This window comes from Myxine glutinosa, chromosome 12 (assembly GCF_964187855.1).
Source record: "Myxine glutinosa chromosome 12, kmMyxGlut1.1, whole genome shotgun sequence".
Classification (NCBI taxonomy): domain Eukaryota; kingdom Metazoa; phylum Chordata; class Myxini; order Myxiniformes; family Myxinidae; genus Myxine; species Myxine glutinosa.
The window spans coordinates 99,490,138-99,503,645 of NC_136272.1; the positions used below are offsets into that span (position 1 = coordinate 99,490,138).

The 13,508-nt window shown below is 45.9% G+C and overlaps 1 protein-coding gene across 1 annotated transcript in view; it reads left to right on the plus strand.

Moving 5' to 3' along the window:
* The first annotated feature begins 245 nt into the window (after nt 1-245).
* The window catches only part of LOC137437679 (progesterone receptor), a 378,860-nt gene continuing 365,597 nt past the window's right edge, over nt 246-13,508 (plus strand). Inside the window, exon 1 of the mRNA XM_068132179.2 lies at nt 246-1,043. Coding sequence (XP_067988280.2) covers nt 319-1,043 — 725 coding nt within the window. The 5' untranslated portion in view covers nt 246-318. The remainder of the gene's footprint in view (nt 1,044-13,508) is intronic.

A 13,508-nucleotide genomic window follows, 5' to 3' on the forward strand; every position in this document is an offset into this window, starting at 1 on the left:
ACGTGACGTCATTCATCCTAATGATGTCACGGACGCAAGTTGCGTTCCCGGAAGAATCACGCGAGTGTAATCGAGTTGGTTGTTTATTTTTGTTTGCTTCACGAGACCGTTTTGTGGAGCGGGCTTGCCTTCGGGGAGGTGCCATCCCTAAATCCTCTCTCCCTCCCAGCTGCTCTCAAAGCCTCTCCAACGGTCGGGCTTGCCAAGGTCCCTCGTTCCCTGTCCCTCCCAGCTTCGCCCCTCCTGTTGCAGCCACGCGTTCTCGAGCTCGTCCGACGAGAGTGCGCGTGCGGTCGATGAGGCCCGCGTGTGTGTGCCATGAGTGGGACATCGCAAGGTGAGGGCTCCTCGTCGCTCAGCGCCGCGGTCATGGGGGCCGTCGAGTCAGCACTCGCTGAAGGAAATGTTGTGGACGACATTTTATCAAACAGTCTTGAACGACCTTTGATGGACGCCGCTGTGATGAGTGCCGGTATCTCCAGCGACCCTCACGGCGCGTACCTGCCTGCGGAACGCACGGGAGTCGAGTTCGACTTCGCTTTGGACGAGTTACCTTCAGTTCAGGGGGTTCGGGCCGTTCCCGGTGAGGGAGGTTATCTGCCGGGAGAGGCGCTTCCCGCGCAGAGTTCCACAGACCAAGGTTCCTCTGCTTCGGGTGGCTTGTTACATCTCAGCACGCCGGGAGTCATGAAGATGGAGCACCCGAGCGAGCAAGCCAGCGCTCACCATTCATGGAGGTTCTCAGAACTGTTGGACCTGAGCGAGGCTGGACCCAGCCTGGGATCTCCGCAGGTGCTGAGCCCACCGCCGGGCGTGCGGCGCTGTAAGAGCGAAGCGGTTCCCGAAGTTCTGCCGGTGATGCATCCTGGACAGTACCACCCACAGACGTTGATGGGGTCTCCCCCCATTGCTGAGACCCTTACCGGACCCCCAATGGGAATAGCTGAGCCGTGGCTCCCTCCGCCGCTGCTCCATGGCCGAGAAGGGACGCCAGGTTACTGTATGGTTCCAACACCGTGGGGTCGCTTTGAGGATACGCACAGGTATGAATCTCTCGGATGATCATGTAAATAGTAATAGTAATGGACGCACGGAACTTGATGCAAACATCAAGTCAGACGGGCAGTTAAAGTGAACACAAACTTATTTCGTATTTTCATTTTAGATATTTGTTAATTCTTACCTTCACTACTCAACAAGGAACTTTGACGCCGGAAGAGGCCATTCGACCCATCATGCCTATGCCTCACCAACACCTTAAAGATTAAATAAATCTCGCTCCGGCTACAAGACTTAATTTCCCTGGGGAAATGGGGACAGGGTGGTAGTAGTACTTCAATCCCGATGTTTTTTAATACCTGTGTATATATATTTATTTGTATATATTTTTATATGTATATATGTGTATATGTTTATTTATTTATACATATATATACTGTATATTTGATATATATATATATATTTATATATATATACATATATATATATATATATATATATATATATTATTTATATATATCTATATATTATCCCTTCATATTAAAACTTGTGCAAACCCTTCGTATTCAAACTAATTTTTATTTATTTATTATTACTACAAAAGATTGGGTGGAGGGGTGCACAAAGGCGATTGTATGGTGAGGAATGGACAAACACCAATCCCAAATTCAACCTTTTGTCGAGACCCTCTCACAATCACTACACATGTACACCACCAACCACCCACACGGAAACTACCTACAAGTCCAACCAACATCCCTGTACTCCTCTATATGCAATATATATTGGTATCTATTTAATTCAAATTTGAACCCATCTACTGTTTGTGCTGCCACTGCCTTTCCATAGACACCAATCCATGCATTAACTACTTTCTGGATGTGAGACCCCTACCTTATGGGTGTTACAACTCTCATCTTCTGTACTGGACCTATCACTGTTTACTGTGCTTAAAAACTCCACTGCCCCTATCTTGTCCAAACCCTTCATTGTCTTAAACATCTCCATCATATCCCCTCGTAATCACCCCCTTTCTGATGTATAAAGCCCTGTTTCCTTCAGTCCCTCAACAATGATAAGTCTAGCTAGGTCCCGAATCAATCTAGTACCATATAACGCTGCGCTGAACCCTCTCTATTTGTTATTTGTCCTTCCGCAGATGTGGTGACCAAAACTGAACACAATATTCCAAACGAGGCCTCAATAAATTCCTGCAGTGTGTTAAAACTACCGCCTTTGATTTATCATTTAACCCTCTCCGACTACAACCTAAAACACTGTTACCTTTACCTCTAGCTACCTGGTACTGTGCCATGTGCTTACCTTGTGCCCTCCCCCGATCTACCCCAGCCCGTATCTATTATCACCCCCCAGATCCTTCTCCCATGTGAGATGCTCCAAGATTTCCCCTTGCATCATATAATCTCTATTTTCATTATTCTTATCAATCCCCAGCACCTTACATTTCTTTGTTTATTCATTTTCTATTTCCGGGGTCTGGGTTCAAATCTACCGAGTAGTTGGATCAAAATTAAACTGCTGCGTGGGAGAGGGGGCGCTGCATCACGGAGCATGCATGCTGTCCTGTGCATGGAGCGTTTAGCCGGCTATCCTCACTGCATACTCACTGCAATGTTAAACGTTCCCACACCATCTTTTGCAAAAGAAGTGCACCTTTGGCTCTATACATCAGCCAAGTTCGAAAGTTGATCGTTGGTTTGATCATTTACAGACCCTCGTCTGCTATAACAGCTGTTTCTGCCCAACGAAGCTCAACAAATGGTGAGAATCGAGAAAGGAAAACATAGTGTTTCCTTTAATTTCGCAGAATTGCGTTCAAACGTATAAATTGATATCGATTTTAATGTTGATTTATCTTATCTATCGAGGCTCAGGGACGCACATCACCCAATCCGTGGACCTTGGTGATGGGGATCTTCGGTGAAATAGAATCCCATGGTGAACTGCATCTTACGAGAAGGTCAGCCCGGATTTTCAGCAGAACCGGGGCAAACATACATTGTTTTATTCCTGTAAAAATATGCAACAAGAAACCCATGTGTTATTTCAGTTCATATCCAGGGGACTTTGCAGGCAATGAGCTTTTAGCCTCAGATTGCTTTGCCTGCGGTTTATCCTTTTAAGGCTAACCCACTCTGGGTATCTTGCCCGACATTTGTCCACTCGGTTCACAATGGCATCAAGCGCAAACCGCTATTAAAGCTTATTAACCTCACGCTTTAAATCATAATTGCGAAGTAAGGTCAGGACTCAAATTAAAGTTCGTGATTTTGGGTCAGCACTTCGAACATCATAATTATTAACAGCGAATGAAGACCCTTTGTGCAATACTTGAGCATTGCAACCCCCCTCCGCCCCCCTCTTTCCACCCCTCTCATACATCTCACTTCTGTGGCAACAAGGCCTTCATCATTCACACCTGTAATATCTGCAGGGCTGACACCTTTTTTGTTTTCAACTCAGCACTCCTTAAAGGTTTCTGCTATTCTGTGCACATTCCGAGGTACTTTCTGTACATTCCCAAATCCTCGTTCACGAACTCGTGTGATGTCGTGTATTGCGCACTACATTGTGTGCTATTTAAAGGGTGGGTCAGGGTCATGTCTTCAGTGATCACGTGCCTATCGGCAGCACCGCTGTTGTCACCTTGTGTGCAAACTGCTCGTCACTAAAGCAATCCCATTCGCTTCCTCTTTGAAATCCGCGCCAATGTTGTCAGGCAGGGGATGCACCTCTCACACTGCATCGTGTTCATACAAGTCACGTTCGATGAACACCTTTCGCTCTTTTTATCTCACTTCGGCCGGGTGCTGTGTGGGTAGGTCTCAGGCTCCAGACCTCCGGGCTTCACTCACATCACTGCAAATTACCACAGAGACCCCAAAGCTGGAAACCTTTTCCAAAGAACATTATATAATGGCTTCCTGGTTGTGACAGATACTGTCGTGTTTTAAACATCCGCATACTAAATGTAGGCTGGACCCACATCTGAGCGCCAACATTACTACATCCCCATCCCAAGAGCAACGTGCTCCGAATGCTGCGGCCCCTGCCAGCATTCCTGGAATTTGTTTTCGTTCATACCGACCCCATTGTTATTTGAGCCCAGAAAATACAACTCTAGTGGAGAACTCATAACCACCTGTGGTATGTATTGTATTGTGCTACCCCAAAAGCTTGTTGGTGAATGCATTGCACTCATGCATTGATTAAAGGATTTTTGAAGAGTTTTGGGATTTTTTGCAGCAATGTAGAGCAAAGGGTGTATTATGTTATGCAGTCGCATACAGAGTCTTCAAAAAGGTGCCCGAGAGGTTGACAACACACAAACACAGATAAATATGCCAGAAAGAGCAATCAGATTGCAGACCCGCACCCAGATGTGTTTTTAGGGGTTTTTAGGCTTTTGTGTTAAAACAAATATGGCGGCCGAACCACGTGACCGATGACGTCATCGTTATTATTTTCCACCAATTTATCCATAGATGACGCTCAACAAATTTCATCTTGATCGGATGAAGTTTGAGTTCTTTATAATGAGCCATGTCTCATTTTTTCTATACAGCGCTTTTGGAGATATAGAGGTGCAAAGTTTTTCGGTTTTTCCAAGATTGCGCCCGTACCACGTGTTCCATGACGTCATAATTATCATTAAAAAAAATTATGCAGGAGGAGGTGCACCTACGGTGAAAATTTCCTGTCAATCGGATGGTTGCAGAGAAAATCATATTTATTCTGTGCGGACAAACAAATAGACAAACGGGCTCAAATGCACTAACCTCTCCTCTGGCGAGGGTAATGATTCTCTGCTTCGAGCCACAAGTTCATGAGATTGCTTGTCACATGACCTGGCAATGTTAACTGGGACTTGTCACCGCAGCTCCAGATCTCGGTATTAAGCTTGGTGCAAGCAGATCCGATGGAATATGAAAATCCAGAAAATTCTGAACTTGACATGAATGGTGTTTCTCTTGAAGACTCACCAAGAGACCGTTGCCAACATTATTCCAAACCTGAATATATACAGGTGGAGGATAGAGCAAATAGCCTCCCAGCCTTGTAGTGTGCTTGCCACAATCTCGATGGTCCTGATTCATCGTCTTGCAAGACCGGATGATCAGTTAAACCCTTGCAGTTCCGATTGCGAAATTTACATCCCTTTTACACGCCGACGTTTGCAGAGTGATGAGATTGGAGCCACACTGATTGGCATTTTGTGTACTCGATGCCAACATGCTCTATTTATATAAATGAATGATCATTGGTTTTTATAATTTTTTGATACTTGGGAACTGAGTGGAAATATGGATGCTCATGCCAATACTCTCAGAAATATGTTTGGATGTATAACAAAGAAAGACACAAAATACCCTGAAAACCCTGAAGACCCTTAAAGATCCAAAAGACCCAAAGGACCCAAAATAACAGGAAAATCCCAAAGACACAAAATACCCCAAAGACCCCAGTAAAGCCTTGAAGCTGTGTTTATGTGTCTATTAATTATACTAGTGAGATACGCGTGCTACGCATGGGTGGGAGGCCAGAAGCAAACAGGCAATGCAGATACGGCGAATGCGAAAGCATGAAACCAATAAATTCCACATTCCTGTAGCACCCTCAGTCGCACGTCAGACATGGACAGCAAGTTCGTGAAGGATTTCCATGAAAAATGTACCCGTTCAAAAACAAACGGGTATGGTCACGTATAGAAACATCGATCGTGGGTCCGTGGAGAATCTGCATATGGCGATCTGCGAAGTTCACGTTTAGAAAGTAGAAACCATCACGGCATGTCGTCATTCCAAATATATCTTTTTTCATTCCAAATAACATAACTCCAATCACACATTAATCACAAAATAAACTTTTAACAACATTGTTAATGTTTCCTTCATTGTAAAAACTACCAAGTCAACAGCTAAAAGGATTTTGAGCCGATAGGAGTTACGGCCTTGGCAAGATCGATGGAGACAGCGATCTGTTAGCGTATACACCGCCCAAATAGGTATGTGGAATTCTCTCATGTCGAGATTAAACTCACGTCGTTTGAACTTTGGCCGAGGTCATTATTTACTTTTAATGATGTTTATATACAACAACAACAACAACAATAACAACAACATGCATTTTAAGGCCATTTTCCCTGCAAGAGCGGGGGTTAGCCTTGCGGTCCCCATGACAATCTACTCCATTTTGCCCTATTTTCTGCATCTCTCTTTGTTAACCCCCTTGCCCGGATTTCTTCTTCCACCATCTTTAGCCAAGTCTTTCTCGGTCTTCCCCGTTCTCTACTTCTTTCAACATTAATTTCCATCACTCTTCTCATCCAGTCACTTTCATCCTTCCTCAACACATGACCAGACCATCTCAACCTGTTCCTCTTCACAGCATCAATCACAGGCTCTATTCCCATCATCTTTCGCAATTCATCATTTGTCTTCCTCTCTCTCAACGATACTCCGCACATCCACCGAACCATTCGCATTTCCACCCTTTCCAGCCTTCGTTGCTGCTCTACGTTCATTACCCATGTCTCGCTCCCATAAATCATAACACTTCTCACACATGCAGCATACACCTTTCCCTTCAGCTTCAACGACACTCCCCTCTTCATCAGCACGCCACTCAGTTCCCGAAACTTCTTCCATGCACATCTCACTCTCGCAACCGTTGCCGAGTCTGATCCACCTTCTCCATTCAGCATGTCTCCGAGGTAGCAAAATGTTTTCACGCCTTCCAGCTTCACGCGGTCTCCAAGATCCAACTCAACATTTCCTCCATCTGCAGCTCCCTCTGTGCACACCTTACATTTGAATGTAGCTGCCACACTGGTTAATGACCATCTCAGACCACTACATTTTTGATGAACCCACTCAGCGCACATTGTACATTGAATGGAGTTCACTCCGACACCCTTCCTGCACACAGCACATGGCCACTTCCCAGTTCTTTCCACCTCACCACATGCTTTACCACTTGCCATCACCTTTGTCTTTCCGATATTCACCTTCAGACCTTTTTTCTCCATACATTCCTTCCACTTGTTCATCTTTTCCTACAGTCCATCCATACTTTCTGCAATCAACACCAGATCATCTGCATACAACAACTCCCACGGTAAACCCTCCTTTACGTTCCGAGCCAGCACCTCCATCACAGCTACAAATAGTAGTGGACTTAGTACCGACCCCTGATGCACTCTCACCTTCACCTCAAACTCACCACTGTTCCCGTCCTTCGTCCTTACAGCTGTGCGCGCTCTTTTGTACATTGCCATCACTACTCTGATCAACCATTCCTCCACTCCTAACTTCCTCAATGCCCATGTCAAAACTTCGCGTGGAACCCTATCGAATGCTTTCTCCAGATCAACAAACCTAAGAAACATTTTCTTCCTTTTCTCCATGTACTTCTCCTGCAACTGCCTCACAATAAAGAGCGCGTCTGTCGTTCCTCTTTCTGGCATAAATCCAAACTGCATTTCGTCGATCTTCACCTTCTTCCTTATCCTCCTCTACAACACCCTTTCCAATACCTTCTTTCCATGCTCCAATAACTTTATCACTCGGTACGAGCCACACTCCAGAGGGTCACCTTTCCCCTTGTATGGAGGGACGAGGGTACTCAGTTTCCAATTCACTGGAATGCGGCCTTCTTTTACCACCAGATTACAGATCTCTGTCATTCTCTTCACACCCCAACTTCCTTCTGCCTTCAACATATCTCCCACAACTCCTGTCGGCCCTCCCGCCTTTCTACTCTTCATTGCTTTTATCGCTTCCTCAACTTCCTTCTCAGTTATCTTCTCTGCCGGTCCTAAAACTGGGGTACTCTCTATGTTGCCATCCCATTCATTCTCTGTATTCAACAGCATTTCCATATATCTTTTCCATCTTCCTTTAATTCCATCTGGGTCCACAACGATTTGTCCCATTTCATCCTTCAAGCAACTCACCCCCATCACATCACACCTCTCTTTCCCTATCTGCTTTGCAATCCTGAATACCGCTCTCTGACCCTCTTCCGAATCCAAGCGTTCTCCGAACATTTTCCTACATGCCTCCTGCGCCTTTGCTACCTCTTTCTTTGCAGCCTTCTTGGCTGCCTTATAACTTCCATGCTCTGCTTTTTCTGCTCCCGTACCCTTCGCATTCTGCCACTCTTTGAACTTCTTCCTCTTCTCGTCAATCCTCTTTCCAACTTCATCATCCCACCACCATGTTTCCGAGTGCCTCGGTGGTGGCGGGGACGGGGTTGGCATTCTCTCAAGCAGGGATTCAACCCATGTCCTTATAAAAGGTCTTTGTCCGAGGTCACCGAGTCCAATCGGTGCAGCTGTGCAGCGATCGGTGCAGAGGTTTGTGCGGCACCCGGGAAAATAACGTTATGCGGGAGTCCAAACCTGAAAATGCTGGAGGCCAAAGCTGAAATTAGAAAAACAATATAGCCTATTTTACTCCAGGAGATCCCAGGATTACCCACCCAAAATATCGTTGTGTTGGGTTCAGCCGTTTTTGCGATACCTTCAAACGAACGAACGAACGGACAGACGGACAATTGGTGAATTATAGTAAGATACTGTTTGAACACTGGTTGCATCCTGTCTATTAATTATGTACGTCTATTAATTATGTATTGTTGGAATATACCTTTCGACCCTTTAAACTGCTGAGATCCCTTAGACCTTTGAAGACCCTTCAGACCACCAAGACCCAGAAAACCTCAAAGACCCTTAAATACTCAAAAGACCCAGAGGACCCAAAATAACCTGAAGACCCAAAAGATACAAAAGACCCCAAAGACCCCAGTAAAGCCGTGAAGCTGTGATTGTGTCTATTAATTAGATACTCGTTGAACGCCAGTTGCATACTGTCTATTAATTATGTACGTCTATTAATTACGTATTGTTGGAATATACCTTTCGACCCTTTAAACTGAGATCCTTTAGACTCGAGGTAGACTTTTTTTGAGTAATTGCTTCCTTCTTGCCACCCTACCGTACAGGCCAGACTTGTGGAGTGCTTGGGATATGTTGTCGCATGTGATCACGCAGGTCACAAAAACAGGAAAGGGCCTTCCCCAAACTGTTGCCACAAAGTTGGAAGCACAAAATCGTCTAGAATGTCATTGTGTGCTGTAGCGTTAAGATTTCCCTGCACTGGAACTAAAGGGCCCAGCCCGAACAATGAAAAACAGCCCCAGACCATTATTCCTCCTCCACCAAACGTTACAGTTGGCACTATGCATTCGGGCAGATAGTGTTCTCCTGGCATTCGCCAAACCCAGATTCGTCCGTCGGACTGCCAGATGGTGAAGCGTGATTCATTACTTCAGAGAACGCTTTTCCACTGCTCCAGAGTCCAATGGCGGCGAGCTTTACACTACTCCAGCCGAGGCTTGGCATTGCGCATGGTGATCTCAGGCTTACGCGTGGCTGCTCGGCCATGAAAACCCATTTCATTAATCTCCCGACAAACAGTTGTGCTGATGTTGCTTCCAGACGCAGTTTGGAACTTGGTAGTAAGTGCTGCATCCGAGGACAGACGATCTTTATGCGCAGCACGCTTCAGCACTCGGCGGTCCCGTTCTGTGAGCTTGTGTGGCCTACCACTTCGCAGCTGAGCTGTTGTTGCTTCTAGACGTTTCCACTTCACAATAACAGCACTTACAGTTGACCGGGGCAGCTATAGCAGGGCAGAAATTTGATGAGCTGACTTGTTGGAAAGGTGACATCCTATGAAGGTGCACGTTTAAAGTCACTGAGCTCTTCAGTACAGCCCTTTCTACTGCCAATGTTTGTCTATGGAGATTGCATGGCTGTGTGCTTGATTATATATACCTGTCAGCAATGGGTGTGGTTGAAACAGCCGACTCCACTCATTAGAAGGGGTGTCTGCATACTTTTGGTCATGTAGTGTATGTGTATGTATATATATATATATATATATATATATATATATATATATATATATATAGGTATATATAGGTATATATATACATGCATATGCATATAGTACCACCAAGACGCTGCCTCGATCAGGCCATCCCTCCAAACTGGATGACCAAGCAAGGAGGAAAATGATGAGAGAGGCCACCAAGAGGCCAATGGCAACTTTAAAAGAGCAACAGGCCTTTATGGCAAAGACTGGTCACTGTGTGCATGTGAAAACAATATCCCAAGCACTTCACAAGTGTGGCCTGTACGGTAGGGTGGCAAGAAATGAGCCATTACTCAAAAAATCCCACCTTGAGTCCTGTTTGAGGTATACAAAAAAACCACTCCAGAGATTCTGAAGTCATGTGGCAAAAAATGTTGAGGTCTGACGAAACTAAGATGGAACCTTTCGGCCAAAATGCAAAACATTACGTTTGGCGCAAACCCAAAACACACATCACCCAAAAAACACTATCCCTATTGTGAAGCATGGTGGGGGCAGCATCATGTTATGGGGATGTTTCTCAGCAGGGACTGGGGCACTTGTCGGGATAGAAGGGAAAATGGATGGAACAAAATACAGAAAAATCCAAGAGGAAAATCTGCTGCCCTCTGCCAGAAAGCTGAAATTGGGACGGAAGTTCACCTTTCAGCATGACAACGACCCGAAGCACACAGTCAAAGCTACACTTGAGTGGCTAAGGAACAAAAAGATAAATGTCCTTGAGTGGCGCAGTTGGAGTCCTGATCTAAATCCAATCAAAAATCTGTGGGACGACTTGAAGATTGTTGTTCATCAACGCTCCCCACTCAACTTGACTGAACTTGAACAGTTTTGTGCAGAAGAATGGGCAAATATTGCTCAATCAAGGTGTGCAAAGTTGGTAGAGACCTATCCCAACAGACTCACGGCTGTAATTGCTATCAAAGGTGCTTCCACCAAGTATTAACTCAGGGGGGTGGACACTGATCCATCCAAGATATTCTAGTTTTGTATTTTAATTAATTTTCTGAAATTTGTCGAATTTGTTTTTCACTTGAAGTTGTGGGTTACGATACGTAGATAAAGGTGGAAAAAGTCTGATTTCATGCAATTTAATTCCAGGCTATAAGGCAACAAAAGGTGAAAATTTTTGAAAGGGGGGGTGTAGACTTTCTATACAGGCACTACATATATACATACAAATCTAAATATATATATATATATACTAGCTTGGTGAGGCGAGCGTTGTTACAGAGGAACAGCTTCTTTTACCTGAGGATAATGACTGCACCTGAGTTGCTGTGTTGTCATGATTTACACCAATCATAATACAAACAATTATTTTGCACAAATTTATTTGTAGTTTTGTGATATTACATTTTTATAAGCAATTTAGTTTGAAAAAAAAATTCAAAAAAGAAGCCCTCAGTACACACATACGGGATGGGTAGGTGCAGACTGGAAGTTTGGGACGATTACACCTCACCACCATGTAATTCTAGTCACCTCACCACCACGTAATTAAAAACACCTCACCACCACGTAATTCAGAACACCTCACCACCACGTAATTCAAAATGCCTCACCACCACGTAAATCAAACCACCTCACCACCACGTAATTCAAACCACCTCACCCCCATGTAATTCAAACCACCTCACCACCACGTAATTCAAAAATCTCAAATCAAATTTCCCCATTAAAATGCATTGAAATGCTATTAATCCGTTCCAGCCCGCCAAAAACCACACCAATATTTTTTTAAATATACAGTATATATAAAAATATCTCGCGCTTTATATTTCACCTGTATGCAGCATACAAGTTGGCAGGATGGCCTGGACTGGAGGTACGCACACTTGACTCTAAAGTCTAAACTGTCCAGCCTGGGTTTGAATCCCGACCCAGCTATAACCTGTCATGGGTGAATCACAGGCAGGGTGATTCATCAATGTGTGTACCGCTAAACTGGGCGCCCCGTTTGCGTCCCATTAGTTGTTGGATGTTAAGGATCTCACCGTGTTTTCCACAAAGAGAAGGCGAGCTATCGCCGGCACTCTGAACAAGTTGTGGCCTGGCATGGCATGAACATGAAAACATGAACATGAACATGAACATGAAATGTTCGACATGAACATGAAATTTTCCAAAATAACCAAAATGCGAAAACAAAAATGCAGCGCTATACGGCAGAGATACTGTACTTGCACGGCAAGATAACCACGTGACCAGAACCCACCTGGTGGCGTAAACTCAAAATAACCAACATGCGAAAACAAAAATGCAGCGCTATACGGCAGGGATACTGTACTTGCACGGCAAGATAACCACGTGACCAGAACCCACCTGGTGGCGTAAACTCAAAATAACCAACATGCGAAAACAAAAATGCAGCGCTATACGACAGAGATACTGTACTTGCACGGCAAGATAACCACGTGACCAGAACCCACCTGGTGGCGTAAACTCAAAATAACCAACATGCGAAAACAAAAATGCAGCGCTATACGACAGAGATACTGTACTTGCACGGCAAGATAACCATGTGACCAGAACCCACCTGGTGGCGTAAACTCAAAATAACCAACATGCGAAAACAAAAATGCAGCGCTATACGGCAGAGATACTGTACTTGCACGGCAAGATAACCACGTGACCGGGTGGCGAAAGCTCGTAACTCAGATCTCGGCTCGCATCTCAAAGCAATAAACCGCCCGAGCGACGGCTCGTATCTCGAAAAACTCGTAAGTTGGGGGCACTCGTAAGTCAAGGTTCCACTGTATATATATATATATATATATATATGTGTAGCGGTTACCGCTGGATGCACACAATCGCCTTGCACCGGCCAGAACACGGCCAGACGCGCCTCTCCCGGGCATGCCCGGACTCACTGTTCCCGGGCACGCCCAAACCTCCCGGGCACGCCCGGTCTCGTCTTTCCCGGGCTCGCCCAGAGCGTCCGGGCATGCCCGCTATCGCCTTTTCAGGGCTCGCCCAGAGCGTCTGGGCATGCCCGCTATCGCCTTTCCAGGGCTCGCCCAGAGCGTCCGGGCATGCCCGCTATCGCCTTTCCAGGGCTCGCCCAGAGCGCCCGGGCACGCCCAGCCTCGACTTGCCAGGCCGCAGCCAAACACGCCCGGGCAGGTCCAGACTCGCCTTTCCAAGGCTCGCCCTTGACACCCGGGCATGCCCGGTATAGCTTTTGCCGGGCAAACTTCCCGACATAAATGTGTATATATATTGCTGCCCGATAAACGGGCTTGGGAGAATACCTGAGCTGTTTTGTTTCAATAAAGCAACTCGGACGAATTCCGTCTTTGGTCGCGTCAATTCTTTCGACTCGCGTTGGAGCGCAGTTCCTTCATTGGTGACCTACCGACATGGATACGGCAGTGACGCTTAAACTGCCTACCTTCTGGGAGGCTCACGCGGCTGTTTGGTTCGCTCAGGCGGACTCTCAGTTCGCCCTGCGAGGCATCACCGCGGACGACACCCGCTTCCACCATGTTGTGGCGGCGCTCGGTTCCGCCACCGCGGCCCGCGCCTTGAGCCTCCTCGAGCACCCGC